General features: G+C 42.5%; 1 protein-coding gene across 1 annotated transcript; it reads right to left on the minus strand.

The window, feature by feature from the left end:
• Window positions 1-7,414: 7,414 nt before the first annotated feature.
• Window positions 7,415-15,473, minus strand: LOC125490266 (cuticle protein-like). Its single transcript, XM_048628952.1, has 3 exons — window positions 15,364-15,473; window positions 14,693-15,271; window positions 7,415-7,948 (listed from the first exon to the last, which is right to left on the minus strand). The coding sequence occupies exons 1-3, from the start codon at window positions 15,412-15,414 to the stop codon at window positions 7,430-7,432; spliced, it is 1,149 nt and encodes a 382-aa protein (XP_048484909.1). The 5' UTR covers window positions 15,415-15,473; the 3' UTR covers window positions 7,415-7,429.

Consider the following 15,473-nt stretch of genomic DNA (forward strand, 5'->3'; position numbering starts at 1 on the left):
CTTCAGAACAACAGAACATGGAAAGGAGGATGCACAATTTAACATCGCAAGGGCGTGTCCAAGGGTTCCTCCAGGCTTTTAAAGCAGCTGCCTCAAGCCTTATAGGAAAACCACAGAGGACACCCGAGAGGCGCCAAATCTCCAGAGAACCTAAAACTGGAAAAAGGCTTGCCCAGAGGAAAATTACTCGAGCGGATATGGGCCAGGTGGTCCCACCGAAGCTGAAAACAGCTACCACCTCAAACGACCATCTAGAGAATGCCGCCATCGAATTTATGGCAATTACAACCGCCACAAAACAGGTAAATCTCTTGTCCTGCAAAACGATCATGCAGACCTACAGGCAAGAGAACGAAAGCCGGCTAAAAGTTTTACTCGAGGAGGCCGAAGCCTGCATATACGATAACAGTAGTTGCCAAGTCCTCAGAGGCAAAATGACTGGAGCGTATATGGCGGCTTATAGCGAGGAATGCGGATTCGTGCCCTGGGAACGCAACATCCCGAAACTCACTCTCCCACACAACAACCAAATGGTGGTCGTAGCTCAGTGTACCAGGATTATGCTAGAGGACAAAATCCTAGCAAAAGCGGAAACCATTAACGCTACCTGGAATAGCTGGACGATGCCCACCATCGCTTGGGTGAACGGGGTACCTGGATGTGGGAAGACAACCTGGGTGGTAAATAACTTCGATGTGAGCAAAGACACCATTATCACCACGACAACTGAGGCGGCCGTCGATATACGAAACAGGCTAGCGCATAGGATCGGGGACATGGTTAGAACTAGGGTACGTACGATGGCATCAGTCCTAGTAAACGGCTTTAGAGAACATGTCGGATGCCAACGCCTGATAATTGACGAGGCCCTGATGAACCATTTCGGGGCAATCGTAATTGCCGCCCGCCTGTCCCGTGCCAGTGATATTGCTCTAATCGGAGACATCAACCAGCTACCGTACATAGACAGAGAGAACCTATTCGAACTAAGGTACAGTCGCCCAACACTGGTAGCAAACATCACCCAGGAGCTGTTGTGCTCATACAGAAACCCCATGGATGTTGCATACGCCCTAAGAGAAGTATACTCAGGCATATACGCAGCCACAACGCGTATCCAATCCCTGCAGCTGAAAAGGTTTACAGACGCAGCAATTCCAAAATCCCAAACCAACACTCTATTCCTGACGCATACACAGGAAGAAAAAGAGACCCTGACCAGCCAAGGGTTTGGAGAAGGAACGGGATCACGCGTCTTAACCATACACGAAGCACAGGGATTGACGTACGAATCCGTCATTATCATAAAAACAAAAGATAAAATAAAGTTGCACGATAGCATACCTCACGCAGTAGTGGCGCTGTCGAGGCACACCTCCGCCTGCACCTACTATGCGGATGACACCGAGGACGCTATCGGCAACCTCGCTAGAACGGCAATAACAGCACCGAAGAAACGGATCCTCGAGTACAACCTAAAGATGGCAATAAAAAATCGGGACAAAGAGGTCGTTGCCCAGCAATCAAGGCTTTTGGCAACGCAAAATGGAGCGGAATAGGAGAATTTTGATTTTAATTTTATATTGACGGCCAAACCGTATTGCATGTATTTTATAGTTTTGTTATGTATAGTATATAGCATGTATTGTATAGTTTTGATATGTAGGTATTGTATAGTATATCATGAATTAATATTATCTGTATAAGAACTAACCAATAAAATTAAGATAGTTTTAAGAACACTGTCACACATTAACACCAGGCAAAACAACAGCGATGACAAAAGGAGTGTGTGGCCACTGACAGGCGTCTGTTAAGTTCTCTGAAGACAGCTGACACTGGCCCTACCCTTCAAATGTTTGTTGCCATTATAATTGTAAGTGTGACTGTGTGAAACAAAGAAAAAAAAAAAAAAAAAAAAAAAAAACAAGAAATGCACAACTGGGGGTTTTTAGTCGGTTAAAGGCCGACACTACCTGGGTCCCCTTCCCAGGTGTCTGTGTAGATTTTCCTCCAGGAGTGCAAAAAAAAAAAAAAAAAAAAAAAATTAATAATATATAGGTATATATATATAAAAGATAAAATATATATATTATAAGCTTCCACATTGAGTAGTGAGTAGTTAAAAGATGAAGACAAAAAACAACCAAACTCTCACAATATATTGATCTCTCAAAAAGGCACGGACATAAAGTCTGTGGAGTGATAATAAAATCTTAAAAAAAAAAAAAAAAAAAGATATTCGCAATATTTGTATTTTCGGTTAAATATTACCAGCTGCTATTAGGCATTATATTTGTGTATACGATTATAGGTGGACATGTGATTTTGTGTGTGAGAACCTCAAGATTAAAACGGATTACTCAAGCATCGGGAGGGCCCTCCACGCCGAGCTTTGGACCTTGAACCATCACGTGAGCAAAAACCTATATAATATTTATTTTATTAAATATATTTATTCAACATTTTGGTAGCAGAGCGTGGTTTTAATACGGCTATATTATTAGGTTTTCGTGTTACGTAAGTTTTTGAGGTTAGCTCAGGGCGGCGTTATCAATTCGGTTAGCTTCATTGCATATTGTTTACGTAATAATTTTACTTTCGGAATACAGTTTCTATTGTACTAAGTATAGGTATATTTATTTCGGTTCGGTCAATACTTATATTTGTGTTGGTTTTCGTACGGTAGGTACTACGGTAGCTACGGTAGCTAACTACTTAACTTTACGGCTATAATTTGATTATTATTGTAACTCAGATATTCGGTAGGCACAATTACGTCTCACGTTAGTAATTACCATATTGTCTCAGCTCGCTATGGACGTTGAATCATTTATCTTTTAAGTTAAACATACTTACCTATTTATTAACTAATCGTGCAGTATTGCTGTGGTGAGATTTGGTGATTCGACCTGAGAAAGTACCTAGTTACTTTATGTTGAATAATTTACGGCTGTAATATTGAAGTGTAGTTAATATTATTGTGAATTTAAATGGCGGTTGGTTTAGTCACTTTGTAACTTCGATTTCTTAGTAACTATAGCTTTTTGATTAAAGATAACTGGTTAATTTCATAGTAAATATTATACTTATAATACGGGATAAAGTTTTATTTGAATAAATTTCAGGAGTTAGTAAATATTGACGTTATAAAGTGAGGTGATATTCATAACCTACCATCGAGTTCGGTATTGTTGCGTTGTTTATTGTTTAAGATTGTAATATGGCTTTGAGAGCATCGTTTTCGGTATTTAAAGTAAAACTTCAATGGCTTATTGACAGTGCTGACTTGCTGGATCGACCTGAACATGTCAACCGTGTCTCTGTTCGACTGTTAACGGTTAATACGGAATTTACGAGTTTAGAAGCTTCATATCAACGAATAATTGAACTCGCGGACCCGGAAAATAATTCGGAAAATCAAATTTTAGAAGCGGCACGTAAGGAGTATGTGAGGGCATTAGAAGCTTTTGACAAATTAATGTATGAAAAATTAAAACAACGCCGGAGCACGAGCGGTTCCACGGACGAGTCGGAGCCGCGGTCAGACGGACACAGGTTCGACTCAGAGGCTTTGGTGTCGAGATTACCTACCCTGCAGTTACCTATTTTTACGGGTGATTTGGATCAATGGGTCGGATTTAATAATTTATTTGACAGCTTGGTAGATAATCGTACGGATTTGTCACCCTCACAGAAACTAGCTTATTTAATGTCATGCATTTCTGGTGAGGCTCGCGGGCTAATTCAACATATTAAAATATCGGATGCTGGTTATAAAACAGCTCGTGACCTTTTGATGCGGAGATACCAAAATTCCCGCCATCTAGCGGACGTTCATGTCGGTCAAATTATGAACTTGCCAATTATTTCGTCAAATTTAATCGGATTGCGATCGCAATTTTTAAATCCATTAATTATGGCAACAAACTCGCTGGAACGTTTGGGATTCCCTGTAGCTGAATGGTCCTTTTTGCTACTGTATATTGCAAGTACTAAATTGCCGCCATCAATTAAAACTCGGTTCGAACAAAAATACGGTACGGAAACAGATGTTATACCAACATTCTCGGAGTTGGTAGAATTTTTAGAAACAGAATGTCGGTTATTGGAGAGTACCAAGAGAGAATTTGTTTCTCATAATAATCGCGAGGACCAGCGCCCTCCACGGCGCCACCAAAATTATGCGGTTGCGGCAGCGCAAGTCCCGTGCTGCGCTTACTGTGGTGAGTCGTCGCACTCGGTGTTGAATAGATGTTCACGGTTCAGGGAACTTACACCCGTAGCTCGGAAGGAATTTGTTACTCGGAAGCGGCTATGTTATTTCTGTTTGGCTAGTCATCACTACCGTGACTGCCGCCAGGTGCCGCAATGCGATGGATGTGGTAGCCAGAAGCACCATCCATTGCTGTGTTTCAATCGGGTAGGCACTGCACAGCCTCGTGTGAATAATGGTACATCGGAGAGACGCTCGCCGCCGCGTGCGGGCGGGAGCGCGGAGTTTTATCGTCGCGGCGGCGGCGGGAATCGAACCCGTTCACCTCGGATGTCACCGGCTCGCGCCGCGTCCCCGGAGCGTCGGAGGAACGACCAGTGGAGCCCGCGTCGTGTGGCTCAAGTGGGCAGCAACGGTTATTCTCATCACCCTCAGCGTGACGGTGATGGTCGAAGGGATCAGCGGTGCGAACGTGAGGCGCCGCAGCGATCTTGTAATGATCGACAATAGGATACGGCTCCTACCTATCCATTGCAATCACCTGTTCAACATAAAACTATTTTACTTCCTACGGCTATTGTAAGAGTGCATGGTGATAACTTGGATGATTTTGTTGAAATTCGGGCTTTATTAGATGCAGGATCCCAAGGCTCTCTTATAACCTTAAATTTAGCTAGGAAGTTAGGATTAATGTTAGAACCTACGGATGAGCTGGTGAGAGGGGTAGGAGGATTAGAACTCGGTAATATTTTCGGTCGGTCTTGTGTTTCATTTTCACCTTCGGGAAAGCGGTTTCCGGTTATTTCCACTCCGGTTACTTGTTTACGGAATCTTGTCGGTAATCAGCCAACATTTAATTTAAATGAATCGGTATTAAATTTATGTGAAGGACTGTTCTTAGCTGATCCAGAGTTTCATAAGTCCAAACCAGTTGAGTTATTGTTATGATAAATGTATTTAATACACTCACGAGCAATGAAAAAGTTCCAGTGACATTAGCACCAAATTACTCCTAAACGAAAAATACTAGGTTAATGACGCCTTCTGCAATTTTGAAGAACATTTAACGACGTATCAGAATTAACATTCTTAGATTGGTAATCCAACTAAAACGTAAATAATTTTAATATATAATAAACTAAATATTTTAAAAAATTGGCGTCATTTGGTGACGACATTATAATGTTGTTAACACGGTATATAGAAAATAATCATATAATAAATAAAAAATAGTCTTATTAACAGAATAATCCCACTTGTTTTTAAAACTCTAAATAGTTTTGTAATGATTAAAATTCCGGCAGACTCTAAAAATGGTATACTTACTAATTTTGGTTTGATTGCAAATTCTAAAAAATATGCCCTTGTATGCTTTTATACTGTATTTTAATTTATCACGTAAGTATTTATACTTTTTTAAGTCCAATAAAGTTTTCATAAATAAAATGTTGAGCACCCCTGGAATCTTGGATGGGGTAAATGCCACTACAAGAAATTAGGCTACGTAGGCGCTATAGCCCCAAAAATTTTTGATCAACTGATTCTCCTTAACTAAGCGCAGTATTTAGTTTTCAAGCTAATAATTAGCTACGTTAATAGTAATTCTATAAATTATATCTACTTAAACTTGTAAAAACCTCTTCCAAGCACACAAAACTAGTGAAAGAGGCATTAGCCCCACTAGGGGTTATTGCGCCTAAAAATGCCATTTTTTGTAGAAACGTCGTTTACACGTAGAAGATATTTAAAATTCTACAAAATTGCATCAAAATATGAAACTAGATAAAATTTCCTAATATGTATCACATGTTATAGCTTAATAGGGCGTATAGTCTGTTTGTTATGATCAAATGAATATGAAAGTCAAAGTATTGTGGCGCAATGGCCCCGGTTGACCTTACCCTTTTTGCAACACCCTGTAGTTACAAAGCGTCCGTAGTCGAGCGGGCTTCAGTGATCGTAACTGATCACTGAGGTTAAGCAACAACTGGCACGCTCAGGCATTGGATGACTATTGGATGGGTGAACGATTTCAAGTGGTTCTTTTCTAGACTCCTCTCCGTGCTTTGGACGGCACGTTAAGCCATGGGTCCCGGTTGCTGCTTCGGCAGCAGTCGTTAAGCCTAGTCAGAGGCCTTCGGGCAGCTTGAAGACATCTGACAGTCGGGTTGCCACTTACCCGATAACTCTCTCAGCACAAGCTTGCTTGTGTTGGGGTCCACCAACCCGCACTTGGCCAGCGTGGTGGACTAGGCCTAAAACCCTTCCTTCATTGAAAGGAGACCCGTGCCCCAGCAGTGGGGACGAAATGGGTCGTGTTGATAGTTACAAAAGTTAGTAAGTATAATATAATTAATACATAGTTATATAAATAAATGCTTCGTTTAATTCATAATTTAAATAATTTATAATTAGTATTTCCAACCCATGCTCTCGAATTCATCGATAACACTTATCGATAATTGTTACATCCATTGGCAATAAAAATGACGACACTGTGTTCATTATTAAATGTCACTTCACATAACCCTTATTGCTGGGTATTAAAACTCATAATGACATGTAAAATGGGACATAATCATGGTAAACGGTAAAATTAATTACCCCCGCTAAAATTGGTAGACTTTTTTGTATCAAGAAAGATCGCTATGACGCTTTTCGAGGGTACTCCCGAGTCCGCGTTGTTCTATGGAGATCACGAATGGACACCTCGAATAGTTATTTATATGTCATCGTCCATGTCAACAACAGCCGCGAAAGTTTTACATAAAGTTACACTTTGGTTAATGATTTTTATGTACAGACTTTGAGGAATGGTTCAGGAGATTAATAAGTTGTGGGTAATCAAATTCATCTTTTATTTCATATTAGGTATTGTTGGGAATATATGGAACATCAATGGCAGATGAAACTTTTTCATTGATTGTCAGTATAATATATTTTCGAAATGAAATGAAAAAGTTCCACCTGACATTGCCGTGACATTTTATGTCACTGGAACTTTTGCTGGTGGAGCTGGTGAGAGTACTCTTTGGTGAGCATTGAGTATGAATGGTCCACCCAAGTCCGCGTTGTTCTATGAGTGTATAAATGGTTAATTAATAAAACATAAATCATTAATTTTTATCAACAATTAACATTGCTTTCGTTTATTTAGGAATTATAAATAATGTTTGTATGTACAGTCCCGCAATGGTACAGGTAGATGTCGGCCTAGTGGTGGAGGTAGTGGGCGGGCGCAGCGTGGTGGGCGGGCGCGGCGTGTTGGGCGGGCGCGGAGTGGCTCACGACCGCGTTGAAGCCGCTGTGGGCGTCGGCGGAGTAGTGCACGGTGCGCACGGAGCCGTCGGCTTCGACCAGAGAGTACTCGCCGTGCACGGCGTCACCGTCGCGGCTCTCGTGCTGCGACTTGTTGTCGCCGGTGTGGGAGTCGGCCACGGAGTAAGAGTACTCGTACTTGGGGTGCGCGATCTCCTCGTGCTGGGCGTAGTGAGCGGGGGCGGAGTGGTAGGCTACGGGGGCGGCGGCGTAGTGAGCGGGGGCGGCGTGGACGAGGTGGTGGGCTTGGGGCTGGTCGTGACGCACGATGTTCTGCGAGGAGACGGCCGCGGCGGACGAGTAGTGTGCGGGGGCGGCGTGGTAGGCCACGGGCGCGGCGGCGACGGCGATCTTGGCGACGGGCGCGGCGATGGCGTGCTGGTACTGGTGTTGCTGGTCGTGACGCACGATGCTCTGCGAGGAGACGGCGGAGGCGGCGGAGTAGTGCGGCTCGGGCAGCAGCCCGCCCGCCGCCAGCGCCAGCACGCAGCTCGCCACCACTATCTGCAATTCACACAACACACAGTTACTATACACTCTAACACTACTCATACTCATGCATCATATCCAAGTATCACTATTCGATCTTTACTTACTTTGGAGAACATGTTGAACTGATTGTTATTAAACAACTGATATGGTTGCATATGTTAAGAGCTCCTTTTATATTGCATTCATTTTGGTTGAACAAGGTCGTCAGGTCACATTATTATAAACTGTAAGTATCAGTATGAAAGTTTAAAATCACTTTCAAATTAAAGTGCGGACTTGCCAGTTTGTTTCGAGTTTAACTCTTAGATACCTTTATGGGTGTGTTCTACACTTTACTGATTTTAAGAGAAATGTACCAGTATAACCTACTGTTTAATAAACGTTTTCTGAGGAATCAATTGGCATTACTAACAAAGATGGTTGTTTCAAATCGATTGAACTTTCTTTACAACTAAAAAGTTCTTACGTTCATACTTATCATAGACTTATACTGTAGTTAGTCGTATTATTTATATGATACATACTAACATACATAAAATATGTGAATAGACCCTTCTACTCTCAAAACTAATTTTAAAATTATTTGTTTCAATATGAGTGGCATATTAAAAATAGCATCTGAAAGTATAAATTTAGGCCAATCGGTGACGAGTGCAGTAGTGTAGGGCAAGCTGACCGGTTCTCGGTCACTGACCACCAATGTCATTGATGAATCAATCACTATGACTCGAAATCGGCTTATTTTATTATTGAGTTTGTATAAATTTATTATTTAGATGGAGTCCATTGTTGATCATAGTAATTATTATAGAAAAATCTATAAACTGTATTTAAAAAAATCGATGTAAAAAAACATAACTTTGTAAACAAATAAGTAGTATTAGGCAGCTTTTCTCCTGTAATAAGTTCCGTTGCAATGGCACAAACAATATTTAAACAAAAAAGTAATAGTTATTAATGGTTTTATTTATAAGTATAAAAATATCACAAAATCTCAATAAGGTATCAAAAATAACAATAAACATAGGTAGTCAAAGGTAACTGGTAACAAAACAGTACAGTCACACAATACAGTTACAGTATTACAATTATGAGATGCAATGCTGTGGTACAGTGTAATTTGTTTTCAAACTAATCAGTAGTGATGCTTGGGCACCTCGTGGTGGGTGCTGAACTTCACGTCAGCATGGAAACTGTAAAAAAAATATATATTTTAATCAAAACAGTAGTTACGTCATTATGGGTTTCATAATAAAACAAAAGCAGTTTTTCTCACACCTGCTGTACTACCTTGTGTGGAAGGAACGGTACATAGTTGTACCAAATATTTGACGATGATGCTTATTATAATATCTATTGATCCCATACTTAAGTCTGTTAGGCCGGAATCTACTCATCAGTTTATTCACGTTACAAACAAATACACAGAGACTTTGAACTTATACCCCGCCCTCTTTCTACTTCAGGCCCTGCGGCAAGGGTCTGTTATCGACGTCACCATATTTATCATAAGTCGTGATATAGTGACGTTTATCTACGTCGATAACGAACCATTGCAGCAAGACTAGGGGTTTTATTTTTATGGCTTTATTTGTCACGTCACTCTTTTTGATGAGCGTAAGACTTGGTTTGATGAGACTAGGGGTAAAACGAACCCGGTGTGTTTGTCGCCGTGGTACTCGACGTGTCGCTCGGAGCCGTCGGGCTGGTGCAGGCTGTAGGAGCCCTTCACCACGTCGCCGTCGCGGCTCTCGTGCTGCGACTTGTGGTCGCCGGTGTGCGGGTCCGACACCTTGTACTCGAACTCGTACTTGGGGTGCGCCTGACAGGTTGAGGAGGTATATGATGAGGAAAAGGGACTGAGTGTTGTTTGGATGTGAAAATGCAGCTGTATAAACAGGGGCAAGGATGCCGAGGATGGCTAGTTGATTATTGCTGAAAATTCTGGTGGTTAAAGTAACTTTTTATTTCGACCAGAGTTAGGCTCTTATTTACTATACGTTGAAGAGACCTACAATGAAATATTCCATGGGATGGTAACCACAAATACCTCTTAGTTTTACTTTCTACTCTGAACCATGATAAGGTTGGCTAGTAGAAAAGGCTTTAAGCATTAAGACTATCTGACTGGACATTAGTAACTATAATATTAAACATAAACATAGTACAACAAACCCCTTACATGGTAGTCATGGTGGTCACCGTGGCCATGTGCGTAGCCACCGTGGCCATGTGTGTAGCCACCGTGGCCATGTGCGTAGCCGTCTTGGCCGTTGTTGCCGTAGTGGCCGTCGTGGCCGTCGTGGCTGTAGTGCACCACGTGCGCGGGCCCGTCGTGGCGGTAGATGTGCTGGGACGAGAACGCGTGCCCGTGGCCGCCGTGGCCATACTGAGCGGCGGCGAGCGCGGCGAGAGCTGCGAGGCAGATGATCTGGAAATATGGCCATTACTTTATTGATTTCAGAGGCTTGTGGATTGAGTATGGAGAGGAAGTTGTCTATGATGTTTTTATGCCTTGTAGTGGACGCTTGTTGATGGGAGTTAACAGTTGGATGTCTGTAGTTATAGAAAGTACACTATGAGTTTACAACACTATGTACCTATATTACATATTATCTTTTTTGCACTTGTCCTAGGTCTAGAAGAAAGTTTCAATTTTAATTTAAATTCTCGGTTTTGGAATAATTTGGGAGTCTTTGACCCCACGCACGGGATCTTCTTCTTATCGTGTCGACGACAAACTAACAAAGTCGCTAAATAATACATGCCCAGAACTGGGCCACTGATACTGCACCGCTAGTAGCGGTCATGAGCTCTTCCCGCGTACAGGTGTAGGGACACGCGGGGCATGAAGTGAGGTGCACCATAGTTTGTGGCGCTTCACACAAGCAGTTCAGGTTTTGTGCATCCGTGAATCCCCACCTAGCCATATTGTCCTTACTACGACCGACCTGTGTTCTAAGTCGGTTTAAAGACTTCCAGGTCTCCCAAGGCAATTTATGTCCAGGTGGGAGATTCTCTGACGGCTGCACAAATGGGGTTGGAAGGGACACTTTTTGACGCCAGAGAGCACACCTCGCTTGCGCTTGGCTAGTGTTCAGTGGATCAACACATTTCATAAAGCTGCGTCGGCTTGGCAGTCTTTGCGGCGCAGGGATGAAGCCATGCATGGGATGTCGTCCATTTTGGCCCTTTCTGCGGAACTTGCCACAGTCCTGCGGACGTCCGGGGGCGCTATGCCAGCCAGTGGATAAAGCATCTGTACCGGAGTCGGTTTTAAACAACCAGTTATAATTCGGCACGTTTCATTAAGTGCAGTATCCACCAGTTTGGCGTGGGCAGATCGGCCCCATACTGGACACGCATATTCTCCTACGGAGAACGCAAGCGCCAGTCCAGACGTCCGCAGCACCTGTGGTGAGGCTCCCCACTTTGTGGTTGTAAGGCGCTGTAGAATGTTGTTGCGGGAGTGTACCTTCTTTTTGACATTTTCACAGTTCTTACGATAGGTGAGTGACCTGTCCAGGGTAATACCCAGGTATTTAGGGAGACTATTATGAGCAATCGGCACCCCCTGCCACGTGATATCAAGTTTACATCCCGCTTGATTGTTGCGAAGACGGAAAGCGCAAGATTCTGTTTTTGATGGGTTAGGCTTGAGGGAGTTTTCCTTGTAGTAGGCACTTAAATTATTAAGAGCTACGGTGAGGTCAGCCTCAACTTCCTCAAAGCTCGTGTGTTGCGAAGTTAGTGCAAGGTCATCTGCGTAGAGAAAGCGGGACGTATTTGGGCTTGATGGTTGGTCATTTGTGTAAATGTTAAAGAGGAGTGGGGCTAGAACGCTACCCTGTGGCAGACCGTTCTTTTGGGCTCTCCAACGACTTCGTTCTGTGAGAAGGTTAACTTGGAAGTGACGGTTGTGAAGAAGTTCGCGGAGTACCATAACGAAGCGATGATCCCCAGTCATAGTTTCCACCTTCCACAACAGTCGCCTTAAATTTACCGTGTCATAGGCAGCGGACAGGTCCACAAACACAGCGCCAGTCACCTTCCCCAGCTCGAAACCATCTTCGATGTGTTGCGTGAGTTTCAGTGTTTGGCTGCAACAAGACTTGGCTGGTCGGAATCCTGCCTGTTCTGTGATAAGTTTCGGGTCAACAATCCCCGTGAGCCGGGTCAACGCACGGGATAATGCATTTAGATACAAATTTAAACTATTTTACTTTTGACATCATTTTGACATCATTTTGATATTTGGATTGATTTGTTATTGTATTGTTATCACAAAATACAGTTGGAAACTGATACTTTGCATCTTAATCCTAGTTCTTTTATATCAAGCACAAAGTTGTCTACTGTCCAAGGCAACGTTAATTTCGCTATAAAGCAAATTAAACACGCAAAAACTATGGCACGGCTAGTATGCATTAGCTGCAACTATTTCGTAAAAGCGACATGCTATCGGGTCGAATATGTGGCTTTGTCACTGATTTCCATTAGCAATAAATAATGCAAGTTTAACGATATTGCTTTTATTACAGTGACACGAACCAATATCGCCGACCGTTCAGTGATTAAAACTCTTAAGAAACTCAATGCGTATAAAAGCTTATAAACGCATAGTCAATTGGTCTGATTGGACAGAAGTTGCTTAGTTTGCTATGCCGAAACTTGGATATATCTACTGTTTTATCTAGTTTTTACAATTCCATAGTAGGGGGTATATCGCGAGACAGTCATAAATTTTTGTCTGTATAGACATACGAAAGACATATACGAATGGTGAAGGTATGAGAGTTAGTAGGACTTACTATTAAAATAACTGCCCTATTTTACTACAATGCACTTCAACATACATCGGCACATGGACCGACTTTAAAATATCGGTGATAGAGGAGGTCATGGGATATATATTTTCTGTGAGATCTATGAAATATTATAATTATGCACTCACGGGCAAAGAAACAGTTCCACTAATTTCATTTCATTTCATTTCATTTCATTTCATTAACGTTTTTTTTAACGTGTAATTGTTTTGTAGTAGGTTATCACTCACTCTTGATGGCTCGTTGACCCAAAGTGGATCTTGGCCTCCCCTACCAAAAGACGCCACTTCTCTCTCTAAAAGTTAACTAAAACCCACAATTTTTTAGGGCAAAACAAACTTTATTTTCTTTTGTACTGTATTTTTATTTAAGTGTATAAAAACTTTACAATCTCAACTGCCAAAAAAGTTATCACTCAAAAACATTAGCATTTTGTTTAATAATTAAAAGAACTTCGCTTCGGCTTAAAAAGTTTTCCCGTGGGTATTCAGGGATAATAAGTAGCCTATGTTCTTTCTCAGGGTCTATACCATATGTATACCAAATTTCATTCAAATCCGTTCAGTAGTTTTGTCGTGAAAGAGTAACAGACAGACAGACAGACAGACACAGTTACTTTCGCATTTATAATATTAGTTAGGATTTAAATAAAAACAATTGAGATTTTCCTTTTCTATCTAAAAGTTCCTTAGCTAATGCCGATGTAAAACAAACCGAGCCCAGTCATAATGATGTAAAATAACTTTTAATAGGTAAAATAAGCCATATAACTTTTTAAGGCAGGCAAGTGCCTTACAAAAAATTGTACGTAGGTAGTTAATTTGTGTAATTTTGGTTAGACTATTAGAACTAGGCAGTAGCACCTACAAAAAAACTGCAAGGCACATCCAACTTAGTGCATTACGTAAATTAAAAAAAAATTGTCACCAGTACGTCTTGCGATGAAGTATATAAGAAAAAGTGACCTCTAAAGGCCAATAAATAAGGTGATTCATAAGACATTACAATTTGAAATCAAAATGGACATAAAACTGATATTCGTTGGGGTGAGATCACGAATGGACACCTCGAATAGTTATTTATATGTCATCGTCCATGTCAACAACAGCCGCGAAAGTTTTACATTAAGTTACACTTTGGTTAATGATTTTTATGTACAGACTTTGAGGAATGGTTCAGGAGATTAATAAGTTGTGGGTAATCAAATTCATCTTTTATTACATATTAGGTATTGTTGGGAACATATGGAACATCAATGGCAGATGAAACTTTTTCATTGATTGTCAGTATAATATACACTCCCGGGCAATGAAATAGTACCACTCACAAAATGCCGACACCAAACAACCTAAAATATTTCAGACATTTAATTTTAAATTTGAACAAAATATTACCGTTATTAGTTGGTATTATCCTGAGGCTCTGTTAAATGTTCTTCAATGTTGCAGAGGGCGTCATTAGGCTAGCCTTTTCCGTTTAGGAGTAATTTGGTGCATTTCTCAGTGGAACCTTTTCATTGCCCGTGAGTATATTTTCGAAATGAAATGAAAAAGTTCCACCTGACCTGACATTGGCGTGACATTTTATGTCACTGGAACTTTTGGTGGTGGAGCTGGTGAGAGTACTCTTTGGTGAGCATTGAGTATGAATGGTCCACCCAAGTCCGCGTTGTTCTATGAGTGTATAAATAGTTAATTAATAAAACATAAAGTTTTTATTTTTATCAACAATTTACATTGCTTTCGTTTATTTAGGAATTATAAATATTGTTTGTATGTACAGTCCCGCAATGGTGCAGGTAGATGTCGGTCTAGTGGTGGAGGTAGTGGGCGGGCGCAGCGTGGTGGGCGGGCGCGGCGTGGTGGGCGGGCGCGGAGTGGCTCACGACCGCGTTGAAGCCGCTGTGGGCGTCGGCGGAGTAGTGCACGGTGCGCACGGAGCCGTCGGCTTCGACCAGAGAGTACTCGCCGTGCACGGCGTCACCGTCGCGGCTCTCGTGCTGCGACTTGTTGTCGCCGGTGTGGGAGTCGGCCACGGAGTAAGAGTACTCGTACTTGGGGTGCGCGATCTCCTCGTGCTGGGCGTAGTGAGCGGGGGCGGAGTGGTAGGCTACGGGGGCGGCGGCGTAGTGAGCGGGGGCGGCGTGGACGAGGTGGTGGGCTTGGGGCTGGTCGTGACGCACGATGTTCTGCGAGGAGACGGCCGCGGCGGACGAGTAGTGTGCGGGGGCGGCGTGGTAGGCCACGGGCGCGGCGGCGAAGGCGATCTTGGCGACGGGCGCGGCGATGGCGTGCTGGTACTGGTGTTGCTGGTCGTGACGCACGATGCTCTGCGAGGAGACGGCGGAGGCGGCGGAGTAGTGCGGCTCGGGCAGCAGCCCGCCCGCCGCCAGCGCCAGCACGCAGCTCGCCACCACTATCTGCAATTCACACAACACACAGTTACTATACACTCTCACAATACTCATACTCATGCATCATATCCAAGTATCACTATTGGATCTTTACTTACTTTGGAGAACATGTTGAACTGATTGTTATTAAACAACTGATATGGTTGCATATGTTAAGAGCTCCTTTTATATTGCATTCATTTTGGTTGGACAAGGTCGTCAGGTCACA

Source organism: Plutella xylostella, chromosome 22, assembly GCF_932276165.1.
Source record: "Plutella xylostella chromosome 22, ilPluXylo3.1, whole genome shotgun sequence".
In the NCBI taxonomy this organism is placed as follows: domain Eukaryota; kingdom Metazoa; phylum Arthropoda; class Insecta; order Lepidoptera; family Plutellidae; genus Plutella; species Plutella xylostella.